Here is a 20,779-nt window from a genome sequence, read left to right on the forward strand (position 1 = left end):
ATGCTGCCAGGGTGTGAACCTGGGAACTTCTGCATGCAGATGCTCCTCCAGCGAGCCATGGCCGTATCCCCCAAGGGGAATATCTTACAGTGCTCCCAATATCTTACAGCTCTCTCATTCAAATGTAAACCAAGACATACCCTGCTTAGCAAAGGGGGTGATTCGTGATTGCTACCCCAAGACCAGCGTCCTTCCCCAGGCTTGTGAAATCCACTCCATCAGGCCACTGCATTCCCCAGCGCCAATTTCTGACTCAGACTGGGGTGGATGTTTAAAGCAGACAACCTCCCAATTCCACTTCAGCCCTTTGGGAAAGGTGCTATTGGGACACCTCAGTAAAATCCCCAGGAATCAGCACAGAAGAGGCGTGAGACGGGGTGGGTGGCACATACCCAGCACAGTAAGGATGGCAATTTGATGGTGCGTGTCTTCCGTGTAGAGCTGGCAGAAGTAGCCCCCTTCATCTTCCAGACGGGCGTTGGAAAGCACAATGCGGACCTGCTTCTGGGTGAACTCCACTAACTGGAAACGCTCGTCCTTCAGGGCTATGAGGGAAGGCAGAAAAAGATGCCTCAGTTGTGGGCTGCCGAGATGTCAAAAGGGTCTCCTCCTCCCTCGCATAGCATCGTGGAGACTTCCCACAGTTCCTCTCAGACGCGAGAGACTGTCACCGCGAGAACCGCCACGATGAAACTGCATCCCATCACTGGTCTTTGGGAACTCACAGTCAGGGCTGATCCTACCGTTCAGCCAGTTGAGGCAGTTCTCTCAGATAGACAAGTTCTCTCAGATAGACATTCCTGCCCAGGATAGATTGGCTAGTAACTCAAGAGTGGGTGACTGTTTGCTTCCCCCCCAGGCAAGTGGCTTGGCTCGCTTGCCCGTACCAGCCAGAGCCTTTTGCTCTGTAAGTACTCTCAATGGGTGCCCGCTCCTTGCTTCTAGCATACTGCGGTCTAGACTGCGTAGTAGGTTGACCTGTAGAGGAGTTGGTGAGGGGACAAGTCCAACTACTTGGCAGGATGCCAAGTATGCAGAGACAGAAAGAGAGAGAGAGAAGGATCCTATGATATTTAGCCATTTTTAAACATTGTTGTGAGGGAGAAGACCTGCCCATGGAAAATCAATGGAGAAATTAACCAAGCTGTGAATGGGCACCAGCCTAAACGTAGAATACCCGGAAAGAGAGAAGTTCCTACTCGAAGGTCTTTTTTCATGTGAAGATGTTAAAGTTTAATTATATATACAGCAGCCACAGAGAAACATGACTAGAGGCAGATTTCCATTTATACTGAAAGCTGATCCTATGTGTCACTCTAGTCTTTTTCCATTTCTATGGGGTTTTTAAAGAATAATTTAATCTTTTATTATATCAAGAGTTATTGACACATACAGATTTTTACAAGCAGCTGAAATACAGTAAGATTACAATGTGTACAGCTGCAGTTTCAAAAAAAATACCTACTTTTAGAGAGCACTGTGCAAAGGGATACAAATTGCCTCAAAAATTAGCATTCCAATATTCTCTTCAAACACCCCACTTCTCAACAAAATTTGTCTGTGCCTATTCCCTCTATCATCCTTCTGTAATGGGAGAAATTAGTCATAAAAGCTATTGTCCACCATGGATTAAACCGTTCTGAAACTTACATAATTCAATTTCAACTGTGAAATTGACATTTCTATCTGCATAGGTGAGAAGATGGGGGTTTTTGTCCTCTCCCACTATGGCCCCAGAGCTCAAATGTCCCCCCCCAGCCCAGGCAATATAACCCCGGCATCCAGAAGTGGCTCGTCCTAATGAACCAGGGAGAAGCCAAGGAGGCACAGCTGCTCCTGTTTCCCGGTAGCAGAGGCAAGTTGCTCCTCTCTCTCTCTCGCCCCAAGCAAGAGCTGCACGACCTGTAGGCCGGCCATTTGTCAGGTAGAGCTGTGCAGTTAACTGACAAATGGCCCGCCTGCAGGCAGCATGGCTCTTCTTGGGCGAGGCTTGTTAGGAGAAGCCGCTCCTGCCAACATCCCCAGAAGCCAGTTACCACGTGTGCCGTTGAAGAAAAGCGTCTGTCGGGAAGGGTTCTGAATCACAACTATGGAACCGTCATACTGGTGTAGTTTGCAGTTGATCTCCGCCTGGCCGCCCTCTGCCACCGTCACGTTCTCTGCTTGCACTTCCTGAGCTCTGGCTAGCAGGGGAAAGGAAAAGAATGGGTTACTACCATCACTGTTGCTGAAACACATCAAGCAAGAGACAACCCAGGCTTCATTTGAGCTTGGATTCAGTTTGGCCAAGCACCAACGTGCGGGGACCCGTCTACACCATGTCAAGGAATGAAACCACAGGTGGTCCCCCCAACACACCAATGGTATCCATCCAGTGTTGCCTCTAACAGGAATTCCCAGATGTTGTGGACTACCACTCCCATAATCCCCAGTCAAAGGCCGTTGCACCAGGGGATGCTGGGAGTTGTAGTGAACCACATCTGGGAATCCATGTTAGAAGGAATACTGCATCCATCTAGAGGACTTTAAAGGTACTCCAAGCCTCACCACATTTATCTTCTGCTGAGGGAGAGTGCACTCCTGAGCAAATGTGGAGTGCCCAGCATCGGAGATGAGCTAGCAGGGCAGAGTGTGGGATCTCAAAACTGGATACCAAGAGAGGGACGGGATTTGGGGCCGGGGGAGGGGAGAGCCCCTTACTAAGGAAGAGAACTAACACGGTCAAGCCACCAACTCATACGCAATCAGGGTGGGGGATGCAAAGGGCGCAGCCAGGTGGTGGCTCTTGTTTCAAGGGCCATGTCATACTCTGCAGAAGTCCTGAGGCCAAAGAGACAATGGGTTGTTTCAAAGCAAGGATGTGAGCTTCAGTCCTTAGCCGTTTCCCAACCACTTTTCCAGGCATGCCCCTCCTCTCTGCCCACTCACTCTGCGTTCCATCCTTCTGATCTTCTCCTCTCCCCCACATTTCTCGGCACCACGCCCCCTTCTCCTTCCCTGTCAGCCCCTCTCGAGCATCAAAGGCCATCGGAAGAAGTCTTTCCAGCTGCCCCGGCTCTCTATGACATCAAAGCCATTCAGCCAATCGCTGCCTGAGGCTTCGCCCCAACTACGACAACGCACAGTGCATTTTAATGAGCCTCCATCTTCCCCGTTACTATTCTATTATGGCACTGTTTTGCAACCGACATAGGGCAGGTAACCTTGAACAAACTGCTGCCACATGCGACAAAGTGTTTCGCGTGTATGAGTTATCGGGATCAAGACTGGCAGAGTTGCTCCAATGGCATGGAAGGCCTAGGCGTGCAGAAAGTGGATTTCTAAAGCACAGTTCCTGGGTGACTGGTTCGTAGACGTGGCACACAGTAGTTTGCATGGTCTGAGGGGGTAGGTGGGGGAGTGGTCCTGCCGAGCAGCTGGACTTGATGGCTTTCCTGTCACCTCCAGCTCCTTTGATTCTAAAACCAGTGGCTCCTTCTGTCGCAAGAAATAATGACACTACACCACTGCAAAAGGCAAAACTATTATTCCATGGAGTCATAAACTATGGGATACTGCGGTAATGCAAAAGCTAATAAAACAAATGCAAACAGCGAAGGGGCTACGGGGGGAAATCCTTTTAGAAACATGGGCACTTGGGGTGTATGCGGTAGAGAGAATAATGAGGTTTGCCAAATAGCACACTACATATGCATGTACAGAGTGCGTGTGTGCGCGCGCACAGGCACCAATCAATCAATCATGTATTCAGTTATACATTTCTTGGATGGTCTGCATCCTCCTAAGAGATTCAGAGCCTTGGTGAAAACCACAAGGTGCAGTTGTTGTGCGGCATAATCCTATGCAAGTTTACTTGTGAGCAAATCCCACTGAACTGAGTCATGCTTATTCCCTAGTATGTTTAGATTGCAGCCTTACACACTTCTTTATCACCCCTGCCTGCCATCTTTCCAATCTGAAGGTGCTCAAAGCAATGTGGAAAAAAATTTAAACACTTTTCTTCCATACAACCTTTCATACAAATATAAAGAGGGGCCCTCAATACCTGGCTGGTCTTTCAGCCAAGACAAAATTGTGATCGCCAGGAACCCAGCCCTCCCGACACCCTCACTGTGCACTGAACGTCCGTGCAAGGTCAGGGACAATCCCTTACTTCAAGCCTGGAGCTGGAAAGGATAGCAGGGCCTTATTGGATTGGCCCCCTGATGCTGAGCTGCATTATGGTGGCACCTGCAGCAACAGACAACTAACCCCCAGCTTTCCTCACAACCTTGGAGCTGGGGAAGGGGTGGAATTGCCACACGATTGCAGAGAGAATCCCTGCCCACCCGCTGCAGATCCAAGACTGGGAGAAACAGAGGAAGCTGCCTTATACCGAGTCATATCGCTGGGTCCATCTAGTTCAGTTTTGTCTACACCAGAGCTGCTCAACTTCGGCCCTCCTACAGATGTTGGCCTACAACTCCCATAATCCCTAGCAATTAGCCACTGTGGCCTGGGATTATGGGAGTTGTAGTTCAAAAACAGCTGGGGGGCGGGGCTTAAGTTGAACAGACCTGGTCTACACTGACTGGAAGCCGCTCTCCAAGGTTTCAGGGAGGATTCTCTACCAGCCCTATCTGGAGATGCTGCCAAGGATTGAACCGGGGACCTTCGGCATGCAGGATAGATCCTCTCCACGGAGCTACAGCCCCATCCCCTGGTAAGAGTCACGCTTGTCAAAAGGGCAGCAGCACACTCACTGTGGCAAGCAAAACGTGGAGCTGTGCATGTTTATATACATATCTATAATACAAGTAAAACAGGCTTGCTGTTTGCAAGCATCCTCCTGCACCACAAAATGACCATACACTATGCCTTCATTCGTTGCTAGTTGATGTGCAGAATAATTTATCTGTTTAGAAAAATGAATTTATCTCTCCAGCACTTATGCTCTCTCATGGTTTTTGATTTCTTAAGCAATTTTCATGCAAATCCAACACGGACTGAAATGCAGTGGAATGAAAAAATATAGCTTGGTTACCACTTCATAATCCGGTGAACGTTTGGGCTTTGTGCCAAGGAAACTGCCAGTTTGTCAGAAGGTATCATTCACCATGCCTTTCGAATGGGAGACAATTTTCCCACATTTGGGGACAAGTTAATCCATTTCTCCAGGATTTTCTATTTTTCTGGTAATCTGAGTGAGGTCTAGAACCTACCTGTAAAAATTTCTATCTTTCATGTCAGTGAGTGAATGAGTGAGTGCAGCGATAGATAGATAGATAGATAGATAGATAGATAGATAGATAGCCAGCCCTCTGGTCAAGTTTGGGATCCTGTCTGTCCCACACAGTGCCTAGAGCTCTGTGTTAAATGAATACTAAATAATAAGAGCAGAAGGGTAAATGGATTTAATAAGATTCAAAGATTTGTAAGTATTATCCGTGGTACAAAAACGCCAAGAGCAGCCTACGACGCGGCTGTGTACAATGCCGCACAATACAAGCTTTACATAAATTGAGCTTTACTTCCATACTTATCCAATGCATTAACTAAATATTTTCTTCTCTTGCTGAAAAATGGGAGTAATTATAATCCGCTCAAAGCGTGGCAGTGTGAGCTGTGAGAACACATGAAGCTACCTTACACAGAGTCAGGCCAGCGGCCCATCTAAATCAGTATACGACCCAAGGGAGATGGGCCTAGCTCACATCCAAGAGACAGCGTGGTGTAGTAGTTGGAGAGGCAAGACCCAGGTTCAAATCCTGACTTGGCCATGAAGCTCCCTGAGTGACCTCGGGCCAGCCATTCTCACCTTAACCCACCTCACAGGGTTGTTGTGAGGAGGACGTTAGTGGGGGAGAGTACCTTGTAAGGGGCTCAGAGATCCTTCAAGCAGCCGCCACAGGGGAGGCTGAGGCCTGCTCGGCTCCCATCCACCTGCACACATGGCAGCGGCAAAAATGGAAAGGAGCGGCGTGGCAGGGCAGTGGCGGGTGCAGGCAGTGGCGGGGATGGAGGTTTTATTTTAAAAATGTTTAAGGGGGGCCTTGCAGTGGGGGGGGTACATGCGGCAGCGGGGGGAGGGGGCCTCCGAAGCCCTTCAGGTCCAAGCATCAAAATTACCTCAGGCAGCCCTAACCACCGCCATATCAATGGCTCTATTGCTAAATATATTCCACTGACTTATTAAAAACCATTGATAACCTTTCTGTGGCTGGCATGAGGACCCACCCCCCGCAAGGTGACTAACATTTAAGAGATGCCAGAAGAACATCTAAGCAAACCCAAAGGCTGAGTCAGATCACAGGCGCCGCCCAGGGTTAATAGAGAGGAACACAGAAAGCTGCCTTATACCGAGTCAGACCATTGATCCATCTAAAAGGTAAAGTGTGCCGTCAAGTCGATTTAGACTCCTGGCACCCACAGAGCCCTGTGGTTGTCTTGGGTAGAATACAGGAGGGCTTTACCATTTTGCCTCCTCCCGCGCAGTCTGAGATGATGCCTTTCAGCATCTTCCTGTATCACTGCTGCCCGATATAGTACCAGCGGGGATTCGAACCAGCAACCTTCTGCTTGTTAGTCAAGCATTTCCATCTAGCTCAGCATTATCTACACTGACTCTCCAAGGTTTTAAGCAGGAGCCTCTCCCAGACCTATCTGCAGATGCTGCCAGGGATTGAACCTGGGATGCTGCAGATGCTGCCAGGGATTGAACCTGGGACCTTCTGCATGCAAAGAAGATGCTGGACTTCTTAGCTATGGCCCCATCTCCCTATTGAAACTAAATGTTTGGGAGAAAAATCTACCTCTGTCAAAAGAACTTGCCTTCCCCGTGAGAGCAACGCCAGGGAATGGGTCTTCTTCTGTCTTAGCTGAGAGAAGAACCAGAGCGAAGAGCTAAGTGCATTGAACACCCTCCCCAACCGTACCATAGCAGGAATCCAATGTCTGCACCAATGTCTGCACCAGAAGAGCAGCATTTTGTAACCTGCATAGCATAACCTGCAGCATTTTGTAACCTGCTTCAAAGTATGTACATCTTCTTCATTTTGTGTAAAAGAAAACTTTCAAGTTACAATTCTGCACCATTTTCTGCTATTCTCCTCTATTACGCAACTCTCGTCTCCCCTTCCCCTGTAGCACCCGGTGCCGGATCTCATCTTGGCTGCTTCGGAATGAATCTGTGTGCTGCCCTGGCCCAGAAAAGCCCTTCTTATATTTTGAGAGAGAGGCCTCCAAGCGGTGGTGGAGGAAAGATGAGAAAGATGGGAAGAAATGAACAGCAAAATCTCACAGGTGCAGAGACAAAAGATCACAGAGGCTAATGCTGAGACACACAGAATATGTAAATGCTCGCTCGCTCAAAATCCTTGAACAGGCCCAGATGGAATTTTTGTTCTTGTCTCCAGTGACTCCTGATAGCCACATGGCATTTATGTGCCACCCAGACCAGCCTCCCACCTGTCCATCTGGCAGATGGACAGTGCTGCTCACACGGAGACCTGCATCACAACCCACCTCCTTCGCCCAAGGCACCATTTCCTCCATCAGGGCACTGGGAGCTCCTGCTTGGAGATGACCTAGCACACCTGATCAGCAGCTTCCTCCAGAGAGCCCATATGCCCCCCAAATGAATTAATTCACAGGCATATTCCTCAGGATCAGAACCAGAAACTGAAGTCTACTTTTGACATTTACTTTCCCCAGCTCCCATTCTGAGCACACAGGCAGGAAGCCAGTCCAGAAAGCGGCCAAGATGGCTCCACATCTTTGTGACGTGCAGATGGTTGGCTGCGAAATCGGAGACATCGCTCAGGGCAAAAACCTCTCACAGGTCACAGACCAGAGCAGGACCGTTCACATGTTCCAAAGCTAGGGAGAAGGGTGGCAGGACTGGTCCTCTCTCTTTGACAGACCAGTTTACTAACGCTGCAAGGTTTCCAAATTGGGGGGAAGCATTCAGAAAGGGAAAACTCCCCACCTGAAGCGATACACCCCAAGATCGTTTGATCCTTCCCCTTCTGTAAATCAGAAGCAAGCAACCTTTAGCACTTCTGCTGCTGTTGACGAACTACAAATCCCATCATCCCTAGCCACAATTCATTATGGATGGGGATGGTGGGAGCTGTAGTCCGACAGCTGGAGTGCCAAAAGTTGCTTACCCCTGGTGTAAACCTATTCTGTGCATCTCACAATTAAAATCCACACAAATGGAACAAAGTAATTAGGGATATGTGAAGGGAAGAGGTCCCAAGCGGCCGATGACACGGTCCACGTTCCAGGTTTCTCTGCCAAAGGTTGGCTGAAGGACTAAGCACGGGGCGAACAAAACATTCAAATGGGTGGACAGAGGCAACGGTGTGGTTCTAGGCATGGGTGTGTGCCTCTTCCTCGGCCACCCCACCCCCATTTGCCCTTCCTGCCTGTGGCCACCACGATCTCCCCCGCACCCTCTCATCCAACACACACACACAGAGAGCTCCAAGCTGCTTGAGATTCCTGGGGCTGCATTCCAACTTTATGCCTCTCACTAAAGGTCAGGACTTGAAAAGGCTGGCCCATCCATCAGGGCATCCTGCCAGGAGCTGAGGAATTGACTTCACTGCTGCAGTAGGTCTCTGGGGCAGCCAAAGCCCTGCATCCAACATGGGCAAGGACACCACCACCAAGATGACCCTCTTCCCGATCCCCCATACCCAACGGCACAGAGGTGAGGCAGGGATGCACGGATTCAGCTCATCCAGTCTCCGACTATCTTCCGCTCCCTGGGGCTGAGCCTCTACTTGGCAAGACCAGCATTAGCACGGCGGGGGCGGGGGCCACTGCTGACGCCTGCCCCAGGCCTCCTGGGAAGAATGGAGTCTGAACAGTGGATGCTGGCTGGGCGGGCCCTCAGTGCAGCAGCAGATGTGGTTGGCTTTCATCTTCAGCAGCTGCCGCATTCTAGCCATCCGTATTTCCCCCCCAGAGTGCCCCCATGAACCACTGTATTTAGGAACATGGGAAGCTGCCTTTTACCGAGTCAGACCCTTGGGTCCATCTAGCTCAGCACTGTGCACCGACTGGCAGCAGCTCTCCAAGGTTTCCACTGGCATCTCCCAGCCCTGCCTGAAGATGTCAGGGAATGAACCTGGGTCCTACTGATTGCAAATCAGATGCGCTACCACTGAGCCATGGCCTCATCCCCTAAGGGGAATACTTTTATTTTAACATATCCCGCTCTTCCTCCAAGAAGCCCAGAGTACATGGTTATGTTTACCCTCACAACCACCCTGTGAGGTAGATGAGGCTGAGAGATACATGACCGGCCCAGAGTCACCCAGTGAGTTCCATGGCTGAGTGGGGATTTGAACTCGGATCTCCTCGGTCCTGGTCCAACCCTCTAACCACATGCAGTCACCCATCCAAATCCAAACCAGGGTGGACCTTGCTTAGCATAGGAGACGATTCATGCTTGCTACCACGAGACCAGCTCTACTCATCTGTTGCCACAGTAAGAGGAGGGGACCCATCCACGTAAAAGGAGGCCCACCAGACCACCTCACCAAAAGGCCCCTCAAACCTGGATAGGCCCACCCTGACCATTTGCATGGCAGACAGGGACAAAAGCGGAGCAGAATGGGTCACCCACTCTCCTGATAACCCCATTCAGTCTTCTGTGTTGCCTCTTGCCTGCCCTTTCCCACACTTCAGGGTTGCCACTAACCCGATGGGGGGGCGGTTTATCTTCATCAGTTTACACTCCTCTCCATTCTTCTCTCACGAGAGCTCAGGTTAGCCAACAAGATGTTCCGCAAATCCATTTCAATTGAACTAGCACTGGAGAACTTCCGGTGGATTGGGCCGCCTTGGGAAATCAATGATTGCGTAAGCAAATGGAGGACAGAGCTTGATGGTAGAGAATGCAGTTGGCAAGGCCAAGGGTGCAGGCGATATCAAAATTATGCGCCTAAATTATCTCTGACTGCTTAACAAGCTCAACACAAATAGCATTTTGCTGCAAGCCAAAAAAAAAACCACCCTCAAATGTTGGCAATCAAAGCAGCACATTTTGTAAAGCATGGCACAAGAAGTATGCATCAGAGCAAATTTACTCTACAGGGTTTCTCAAACCAGGGTCTCTAGGCTGTGGACTACAACTCCCATCAACCCTCGTGGGCCCTTGTGGCTGGGAATGATGGGAGCCACAATCCAACATCATCTGGGGACCCAAATTTGAAAAACCCTGGACATACATATCTATCATGTTTCTCTGGTTTTAAGCAACTGTAGTCACACACACTTCCTTCAGCAATAGTAATGTGTAAACAATAATTCATTCAAGAAAGTTCCATCCAAGCTACGTGTACTGGGTATACTGGCTGCATCCTGGCTTCCAAACAGTTACTCACCTGCAGAGAATAGTTATCCCCTCCAAGAAGAGAAGCTCCTGTAAAATGAGAGAAGACTGATTCTTCTCCACAACTCCACAGATTAAACATAAGTATGTTTGGTCAAATTGGAAATATGCAGCAGCAGCTACTGGGCTAGCAACTTCTCTAGACTTAATAATGCCATGTTAAAATAAAACTAATACGGGTGGGCTGTAATTGAAGACAGCAGGAGTGCATTTCATAGGAGATAAAAACTGTGTCTGTGAAGAATGAAGAATACAGAGATGCACATACCTTAAACCCTATAGCAAACACTGCCTTCACCTATTTAAGCCTTTTCCCCATGAGGACTTGACATAGATAGATAGATAGATAGATAGATAGATAGATAGATAGATAGATAGATAGATAGATAGATCTTTAAGGTAAATGCACTGAGTTCTAGATCACCTGTGTGGAAGCACAACTGCTTCCATGCCGTACACAAGCGTTCCCGCCAAGAAGATTTGTATGAAGATCTTTAAAAAACTGAACAGCAAAGACAGAAGTGAAAGGCTGTATTCAGAAGTCACCAACAGGCTGCTTTGTTACTTCTTTTTTTCACCTTTATCCATAGGTGGGCAAGGTATAAAGAAACTGCTTCTTTGCCTGAGTGTCAAAGATAGTTTCTGGTCTTTCATTTGGTTACAGTGAAAAACAAAACAGGCACATTTCACTACGGTAGTTTCTTTAATACAAGTCTCCATGTAAGAAGAGTCCTTGATTCTGAATGGGCTGGGACGGGTGGGGGAGGCAATACACCTAATCTTCACGAGAAGAAAAAAGAAACAACTGATAGACTGGCTGCCCTGACCTTCTCCTTCTCCCTCGTAAAAATGAGTCCCTTGATCTTGCACAACAAAAAGGGAAAGTACCAGCCACTAAGGCAGTTCTCATGACTTCCACGAACTGGGTAGGAAAAGCTTCTTGCCCAGCTTCAGATCATGTGAGAGGCAGCTGCAGGCTTGGATGGCACCATGTCCTACCCAGCGCTTTTGCCCAGCATATTATCACGGGTGCAGGAAATGTCAGAGCCTGCCACTGCCTCCTGCATGATCACTTCCTCCTCCTTCTACCCAGGTTTTTCCTGAGAGACAACAGAAAAACCGAGAGTGCATGTCCCACCCAATCGGACATTGTGAGAACCAGCTTTCTGTCTTATTTTCTTGACCTCTACAAGGAAACCGCTCACACTGATGCTGCCGTTCACCAAATGAAAAACTATTGCCCTTTGACTGTGGAAATCAACGTGGCAGCCACATTTTTGTCTCGGTGAGAGAAACAAATATGGCCGCTGCTTGGCAGCATAACTCAGCTGCATTATGAAAAGGCAGCTTGTGCATCTGAGAAATCAATCAATCACCATGGGAAAGGAGAAAGCTATCCTCCTTGTTTCATGCCAAACAGCAAAAATGGTCACCTTACGCCGACAACTTGATCAAACGATGGCCTTGATCTTGCCTTTCTACATCCACTCCAAAATGGCTGCACTTTGGGACCAAGGACATACATGGCCACCCTCTCTCCAAGTCTAGCTAATGGAAAAACACGGATGCTCCTAGGCATTTTGCAGAAATATAATGGCTCCTTCCACCTGCATCTCCCCTGACTCCACACTTACTCTGTGGCGATAATCACTGCTGATTGATGGGAACGTGGCTGCCACAGGGACTGTGTGTGCCGAAAAGGACAGGGGCAAAATTGACATTCCTGGCAGGCAGCCATAATTCAATGCCAGCCAATGGGAAGGAGTTAGCTTTTTAAATATGCCCACTCCTGCATTCATGACATTCAGCTTAGCCCTTCAATAGCAGGAAGAATCCCTCCCTTCTTTCCAGAGTTGAAAGGGGTCAAGGTCTTAACACAGAGAAAGGAAGAAAGATGTGGTCTGGCTTCCACAATGGTTTGGGTTTCATGTCTTACCTGCTGTTTATCTAGCTTTGGATTCCTTCCAGCAGTGTCCAGAAAGGATGTCTTCTAGAAGTTTTGCTAAACACGTGGAGTTGCTTCAGGGGATTCTAGCAACGGGATCAATACCTCACTCTCTACTTTGCTTCAGCACACTGCCCCTGATGGCCAGAGGGTGGCATTGCAACTAACAGCTCCGGTAGGGTTAGGTGACATGATGGGCCAACAGGGTTGTGCCTAATCCTATAAAGCTGCTAGGTCTCTGACCTGGCTTTTTTTAGTCAGAACTACTCTAGGGCTGCGGTCACTGCTTGCCTCCAGACCACAAGCCCTTGACACATCTAATTCTCCACCAGCAGAAGTGTTAGGTGTGGAAACTGAGGTTTATCCCCACTCAAGACATGGAGCTGATTCAGTGGCACAGGCTCATCCACTCTCTGAAGCCTGCACATCATGCCTTTTCCCCTCAAGGAGATGCACCAACACTGCCACTGCCAAAGGAGGAAGCCAATGGTATCCCGGAGGAAGAGGCATCATGTAGCGTGAGGTTCCAAGGGACAAAAAGGCTTCTGGCCTCCATTGTTATAGAGATAATAAAAAGAGGCAATCCTGATAATGCCACCTTAAGCTCCTCGGTGGAAGGAAAGGAAGGATACAAATGGCATAAAGAAATAATATTTTTTAACAAATTCACACTCCCATTGTTTGAGTATTGAGAGGAGTTTGTGTCCGCTTTTTAAAAAGGTTTTGAAATGTTAAAAATCCCTAGTCCTGTTATTCATTTAGCAGGTTTATATCCTGCTCTACCATTGGCTGTTCTGTTTGGGAAGTATAGGGACATTCCTTATAGCCAGAGAGTATGATGCCCTTGCGACTGAAGTGCAGTGTAGACAACTGAACACGATTTTTCCCCCCACTGTTACTAGGAATTATGGAATTATTTTATTCCTTTTCTTCTATTGTTTTTTTCCTAGTTGTACGGAAGCATTCTATGTTACTTGTTTACATTCAGACCAGACACAGAAATTAGTTTCAAACTGGACACAAATTGCAGCAACCTGTAAGATCAGGCTGCATCTTTGGGGATCGGATTTTTAACTTGTGAGTTATTAGTGCTAGCCATTAGTTTGGCTTAGTTTACCAAAGCACTTATTGAACATATTGGTCAATCATGTGTGATTGTTGCTGGTGTCTGTCTTATGCTTCTTTTTGGACTGTGAGCCCTTTGGGGACAGGGATCCATCTTATTTATGATTTCTCTACGTAACCCGCTTTGGAAACTTTTGTTGAAAAATGGTATATAAATATTTTTTGTTGTACTGCTGATAGATGAACAATGGATCTCATGCTGTGTATATAAGTTTTGTTATTGTATCTGGTCTTTGACAGAAATAAAGATATCAGTCTGTCATCCTGTTTTAACCTGCGGGCTCAGAGCAATTTACAGCAGTTTTTACAAATAATTCTGTCTCAATTTTTTAATCATTATGGGTCACATTTCCATTCCACCCTTCCTTCAAAGAGCTCAGGGTAGCATGCCACATGCTTCTCCCCTCTCGTTTTATCCTCAAAAAAGCCCCGTAAAGTAGGCTAGGCTGCGAGATAGCCTCATAGTTGCAGGGATTTGAACCCCAATCTCCCCAACCCTAACCCGACCCTTTAACTTATTGAACATATACCACACCAACTTCTAGGTCCCACACACAGTGCTTTTGCTTCTAAAAACTGAGACTGGAGGCAGCCTTGGGAATGGGAAGGCGGACTTTGGTTGCCTTTGAAGGCAGTAACACTGGAAGACCAACAGATCAGATCCATGGGGCAAGATCAGCCCTTTCCTGCAAGCCCTACCGAGATGAATGGGAGCAGTGCAGGAGCATTTGTTAAATGGCCCATGTGCAGGAGAACACCCATGCTACCCATTTAATTACTGTCTACAACTCTTCACTTACTAAAAATATTTGTATTGGTGGAGTGGGGTGCTATTTATATCTTTTGCTTCATTGGGCACCCCTCCCGTTTACTGTGCCCTCTGTGCAGAGGCTGCATTAAACGGGAATATTAAGGGGAAAGAGAAAAACGATGCAGTGTCGAGTTTCCACTGCCCGCCCACCATTGCCTGCGTGGATCTCTCCGCCTGGGCTTGGCCTGTAATCACACAGACCATCTCCCATCTGCAGCACACAGGTGGGCAGAAGGTCATCATCTGTGCCCTCCGACTGCAAGCCTTCTGGGGAGGGAGGCTTTTGTCAGTGACAGCTGGCCTGCTACGTGGGGTGGAGGTGGGTTAATGCGAGGGGCTTTGGGCCGTCAGATCTTCAGGTTCCTTCCTGCCCTCTGCGCGATTTGACAATCTTGCCCTAAGCCCTCGGGGCAGGACTGGCCATACATCAAAATAACCTAGATCAATACATTAAGGGGACAGTGTTTGGGCGAGGAGTGGCGGGGGGGGAGGGCATTTGCAGCTGTCCCTCCGTCTGACTGTAAAAGGGAACAATGGGTCCTGTTCTGTTCTGGCCTCTGCTCCATCCATCACTGGGAGTGTTTTGTCGGGCAGCTGGCATCGCACTTGCTGTTGGGGCACGTCCTGGCACCACGTCCCGACCCCCACCAGCCCCTGAACTTGCAGATGCTTTTACAGCCTGGAACATGAGCCAACAGCGAAGGAAACCAAAAACATCTCTCCAGTTTGCCTTCAGTGGCCTGCCCCATAAGGCACTGCCCCCACACGCACACACCACATCTTCTCTTTCACACTAGCTCTGTACCTTCTCCTCAAGCTCCGCCCATTTTACACATCACAACAATCCAGAGCCACAAGGCTAGGGGACTGCCTAGGGCGGCATGTCTGTGTGGGCAGTGCTTCTGCTGCTGCAGCCCGGTGTGGACAGGCTATTTCCTACTACCCTTCCACCCCTTGGCAGCAGAAAAGGGCACCCCATTCCAGCTTCCCTTTCAAGTCCATCCACCCTTTCTTCCGAATCAAGTTGCCGTGTTCTCAGATCTTCCTGCTACCGTGTTCTCAGATCTTCCTGCTAGAGGAAGAAGTGAGGGAGTGGAGCTCTAGAACAGGAGAAAGGAATGCCGGTGAAAGGCATGGAGCCAGGTACGTAGCTAGGGGAGTGTTCGCCCCTCTCCCTGGTAGCCCCTCGGACTGAGAAAGATAATAGAGAGGGCTGGAGCTGGGGGCTATCAGGAGCTGGTGCGGTGTGAACCCATCCACTCAATTATAGCTACACCCCTGCACGGAGCCGAGGGTAAGAAAAGCACATTAAAACGCTATTTCATTATATCTTCCACTTCCTCCAGGAAGCTGAACATGACACACATGATACCCCCTCATTTATCCTCACAACCACACTATGAGGTACACAGGAACAAAGGCAGCTGCCATATACTGAGCCAGACCATTGGTCCATCTAGCTCAGTTTTGTCTACACAGACTGGTAGCAGCTTCTCCAAGGTTGCAGGCAGGAATCTCTCTCAGCCCTGTCTTGGAGATGCTGCCAGGGAGGGAACTTGGAACCTTCTGCTCTTCCCAGAGAGGGGCTCCATCCCCTGAGGGGAATATCTTACAGTGCTCACACATCAAGTCTCCCATTCAGATGCAACCAGGGCAGATCCTGCTTAGCTAAGGGGACAAGTCATGCTTGCTACCACCAGACCAGCTCTCCTCTCCTCTCGCTTAGGGCAAAAGAGAGAGTGACTAATATGAGGTCATCCTGTGAGCTTCACGGCTGAGGCGAGTTTTGGACCCAGGTCTCCCCAGGTCCTAGTCAGACCCTCTAGTCTCTACTCTACATTGGTGCCCAAGTATGGAAGATACAGCACAAGCAGGCCAGCAGGCGTCCCAGGACAGATGGCAGAACCTAGGCAGCTGACTCATACTGAGTCAGACCATTGGTCCAATCAGCTCAATATAGCAGACACCAGTGATCTTCCCTGTTTTTTAAGCAGGGGCCACTTGGGCAAAAACTTTCAAGGTGAGAGTCACTGCCCACGGTGCGAAGCTCCACGCAGTACTGCACTTTTCTCAGTGCTGGGAGGGTCCTTCAAGAGAAGCTGAGCTCTCAGTTAAGAGGGGAAAGTGCTGCTTTGGAAGGACTCTCCTTCCCTGAACTCTGGGCGCCCCTTCCAAGATGGCACAGGGGCTCAAGAGGGTTCCGCTTCCCTTGACGGAGCCCCATCATACAAAGTGCAGCCCTGCATGGTGGGGATGGTCACCTTCTCATGGCTCCAGTGTTCCTGCATGGACATCCTCTCTCAGGGATTCCCAGCTGTTGTGGACTACAACTCCCAGAATCCCCAAGAGAAAAGCCATTGCAGCTGGGGATTCTGGGAGTTGTGGTCAACACCATCTGGGGAACCCTGCGAGAGGGAACACTGCATGGCTCCAGGGGGACTGTGCAAAGTTCCAGCTGTGGCCGAAGCTTCGTGCTAGCCCAACAAACAACTAGATGGGGAGCCACCCTTGGGGCTGATGGGGGCTGCCCCCGCCCCCCGGGCCTTGCAATGGAGGGCAGGGGTCTGCACTGACTGGTGGCAGCTCTCCCAGGTTTCAGGCAGGAGTCTCTCTCAGTCCTGCCTGGAAATGCTGCCAGGGATTGAACCTGGCACATTGGGCATACTACGCAAATGCTCTACTACAGGGTGAGGTGAGTATCCCTTATCCGAACTGCTTGGGACCAGAAGTGTTCCGGATTTCGGACTTTTCCAGATTTTGGAATATTTGCATACTGTAATGAGATATCTTGGGCAGGGGATCCAAGTCTAAACACAAAAGGTTACTGTACACTGTATTTTTATTTTATTTTTAGGTTTTATTTTAAAGTATAAAAACAAATAAGCATTGAATTCACAATAACTACAGGTAGCTGTAAATGTAATGAAAACTAACTGCGTGAAAGTTTTCAACGCCGGGGTGGTTTCCGGCTTTTGGAGCATTCCGGATGTCCGGATTAGGGATACCCAGCCTGTACCACTGAGCTAGGGCCTCATCCCCTAAGGGGACTACTTTAAAGTCGGCAGTGTTCACATGCAGTCACCCATCCAAATGCAAGCCAAGGCAAACCCAGCTTAGCCAAGGGAACAGTTGGTAGCTGCTACCGCAAGACCGGCTCTCTACCCCGCTGGTGGGAAGCTTTGCAGTCTCATTAGGGAGCATGGGGGCAATGTGCGGGCCATGCCGTCCGAACATGCTGCCCAAGGCACTAAAGCATCTGATGCCATCCCTGGCTAGCAGGTATTCACAGCTGTGCCTGGACCACCCTGCGCATTGGCCCAGGCCGTGCGGATAAAGCCCTGGCAGGCGTCCCTCACCCTTAATGGGCCTTGGACGCTTCCCTGGATTGAGACCATCTGCTGCCCTTGGCCACCCGGGCTGGCATTCAACAGGCATCAGATGGCAGCCACCATTATCTGCGGGGCATGCATGGCAAAGCAAGGAAAGTCCATGCAGTCTGGGAAGGAGAGGGAGGCTGGTGCTGCCCCTTCCACCCCACCATGCATACCCTCGTGGCAAAGCAAGCCCTAGTTTGGATTAGACACAGGCACGGCTGAAGTAAGCTTCTATCCACAGCCCTACTGAACGGTACTAGAAGGGGCCCCCAAGATCGATCCTTCAGCACAATATCCAGCATTTAAATTATGGTGGGAAGTGTTGTGGGGGGAGCTTTAATGAAATCCTCAACCCCAACCATCACCCTCTTTCTTATCTTTTAAAAAACCATACTTTGGGTGGTCATCATGGAAACTAAGGAGGTCAGGCGCCCTGACCCACTGATAATTCCCCATACGCTCATGGGGATCCAAAAGGGTCTCCTTTCTTATGCTGTGCACGCACTGCAGAGGATCCTGGCTACAGTCTGAATGCTTGTAGATCAAAGAACACACTCTCTGCTTTGTGTCGTCGTCCTCTCTCAGATCTTGCTTTTAATACAGGGTCTTTCTTTCTCCTGTGAAGTGTCACATTATATGAACCGGGTGGTCCTGAATAAGAGAAATATTAGGGTGCTGGACAGGGCTGTTACACAGAAGTGATGAAAAAGCCACTCTGCGCAGCTCAGATTCATTGCCTTGCCTGTTACTTCAAGGATGAGTTTCGAAAACAAAAATGAAAAACTAGGTTCAAGGCTCAAAGCAAGTCTTGGCTTTGCAGCAGTACCTTGGGATGTTATTGAGCAGGGCCTGCAAATCCAACACATTCCTAGAGAAATTATTAGGCTCCCTCCAGACCATAATAAACTCTGCGAACAAGAATTTGTGCACAAGTTGCAAGCATTAGTTTATTCATGCTCCACAAACTCCTGGCAGACTTCTGCTTTCCTAATCAGGAGAACGGATTACTACTTCTCTTATGAATGCGGGGGAAAGGCCGGCTCTTCTCGGAAAGAGCTGGCCAGCAGGTGGCGCTCCAAAAATCGTGCAAGGATCCTGCTCTGGGTCTGAACGGAGTGTGAATTCATGCAGGGAAGGCAGACGGAAGCCTGCTGGGAGCAAGTGGAGTGAGAATAAACTCAAGCTTCTCACATTGCACAGCTTATTGGTGCTTGGAAGGACCCATCTCACACATTGGCATCATTGCAGAAGAACACGCACGCCGCCACCACAAGAGAAAATGGCAATCCATTAACAAGCCTGCACAGCTCCTGACACCAATCCAGACACCCCCACCACAAAAGGCTTAATCGGTGTCCTGATCTTTTGTCATCTGCCACAAGCTGCAAGAATTGAGGCAGGTGGGACTGGAAGGCTACAAGGCAAGTCTGGCAGGCTGAATTTCACTTGATGGGTCACAAGTGATGCAGGCTTGATCAACGAGCCACCCAAACCAAGGTGGGCACGAGGACACAAGCAGCTCTCGCAAGGTCCACTCTCTGCAGCCAGTTCTCCCTCCCAGCCCCTGTTTTCCTAGCACAATAAACGGAGACAGGGAGCTCTGCCCCTCTTCAGGCTGGTACAATTTTATGTGTGTGGCTACACTAAGTCCCCAGTGTCTTTGGTGAAAAGAGGGTATCACAGTTAAGGCAGCTTCAGCTTGGTACCGGGAGGACTTTGGCTTGGCACAGTGACTGGAAGAAGGAGGGTTGCCAACTGGACAGGAAAAGCACAGCCTGGCTCAGGGCGGCCATTCCATGAGGCAAGGCGAGGGGAGGGCCTCAGGCAGCAGATTAACTGGGGCGCCAGCAAGGCAGTAAGATGCCATCACCATTGGAGCAGCTCTTCAGGACCAGTCCGGCCGTTGCAAACTTTCCAAGGTGCACGGGGAAAAGAGAGACGGCTCCTCAGCAGGGGTCGATGCGCACCCTGGCGCATCATCAGGAAGTGCCGACGGGGCTGCAGCTGAGCTCAGCCGGATCAGGAGGTGTGGCACACCTCCGTGTCTCTACTCCGACCACCTGCCTCCCGACACCATCCAAATGCAAGCCAAGGCAGACCCTGGGTAGCAGAGGGGACAATCCATGCCCTCAATCGCAAGACCAGCTCTCCACTGATCACAGCTCCGTCTCTTAGGTGCTCTGCTATGCCAGCTCTCTTTTTTGCTTCTGCCAACAAGACGTCCAATTCTAGGGTTTTCTGTTTGATCACTTTTGGGGCGAGAGATGCCTCTTGTGCACCAAAACGTCCTTTCCAGCAGAGGTCCCCAACCAGCCCTCATGCAGTGGGCTTATATAAACAAGCCTTCCGTGGGTGGAGAGGGCCACTGGAAGGGGATAGATAATATGACAAGATGGAGAGTCATACACCACGACCCAGGTCAGCAGAGAGCAGGTAGTGTTTCCTATGCAGCCCAGGCTCTCCTGCCCACACATCGACGCAGAGATTTGATACGGCAGAAGAGTCTTGGATGCACCAAACTGCTTTACAGGAGTCTGCATTTGCTGGCTCATTAGCCAGGTGCAGCCCGCGAAGCAGGGAAGCAAGACATACAAGCCGGGAGGGAAGGAAGGGCAGAGAAGGAGGCGCTGACAGAGCCCTGGCTTTCTCAAGAGCCTGGGGAACAAGAAAGACGAGGAGGAGGACACAGCATGAGCATCTGGTCAGACTCCCCTTCGGAAGGCAAAGCAAAGAGGGTCTTTCACAAAGCCACATAAAAAGTGCCGGTAACGGTGCTGGCCCATTTAGAAGACAGCCCGATATTCTGTTTCTTTGTACCCATGACCCCAGGGTGCAAAGTTAAATCTGTCTTGCACCTAGCAGAAACTAATCCAATTATGCATGAATAAAGCATCACAGGCTCCATCTCAAGATTTGCCACCAATTGCAGAATTTGGGGACGTTTCCATCCTGTTTCATGATGTCTGTTCTCCTCCCCACCATCATTCTGCTTCACTTCCAGTCTGAAGAAGAGTTCTGGAGCAAAGCTTACAGATTACTCTATCATATTTTAGATGGTCCTAATAAAGGTATGACCTTAACTTTGGATTTTCCTCTCTAGACCAGTGTCCCCTAAATTAAATCGTGGAAAGGGTCTGGGG

General features: G+C 49.4%; 1 protein-coding gene across 2 annotated transcripts in view; it reads right to left on the reverse strand.

The window, feature by feature from the left end:
- CADM4 (cell adhesion molecule 4) overlaps positions 1 to 20,779 on the reverse strand; it is a 117,379-nt gene that overhangs the window by 11,281 nt on the left and 85,319 nt on the right. Inside the window, exons 1-3 of one of the 2 annotated variants that reach the window (XM_053267068.1) lie at positions 2,929 to 2,983; positions 2,037 to 2,183; positions 393 to 545 (exon numbers count right to left, since the gene is read on the reverse strand). In XM_053267068.1, coding sequence (XP_053123043.1) covers positions 393 to 545; positions 2,037 to 2,183; positions 2,929 to 2,968 — 340 coding nt within the window. In that variant the 5' untranslated portion in view covers positions 2,969 to 2,983. Of the gene's footprint in view, positions 1 to 392; positions 546 to 2,036; positions 2,184 to 2,928; positions 2,984 to 20,779 lie in introns of those variants that run through there. The other variant, XM_053267067.1, reaches the window with a different exon arrangement.

This window comes from Hemicordylus capensis, chromosome 7 (genome assembly GCF_027244095.1).
Source record: "Hemicordylus capensis ecotype Gifberg chromosome 7, rHemCap1.1.pri, whole genome shotgun sequence".
NCBI classification, from domain to species: Eukaryota; Metazoa; Chordata; class Lepidosauria; order Squamata; family Cordylidae; genus Hemicordylus; species Hemicordylus capensis.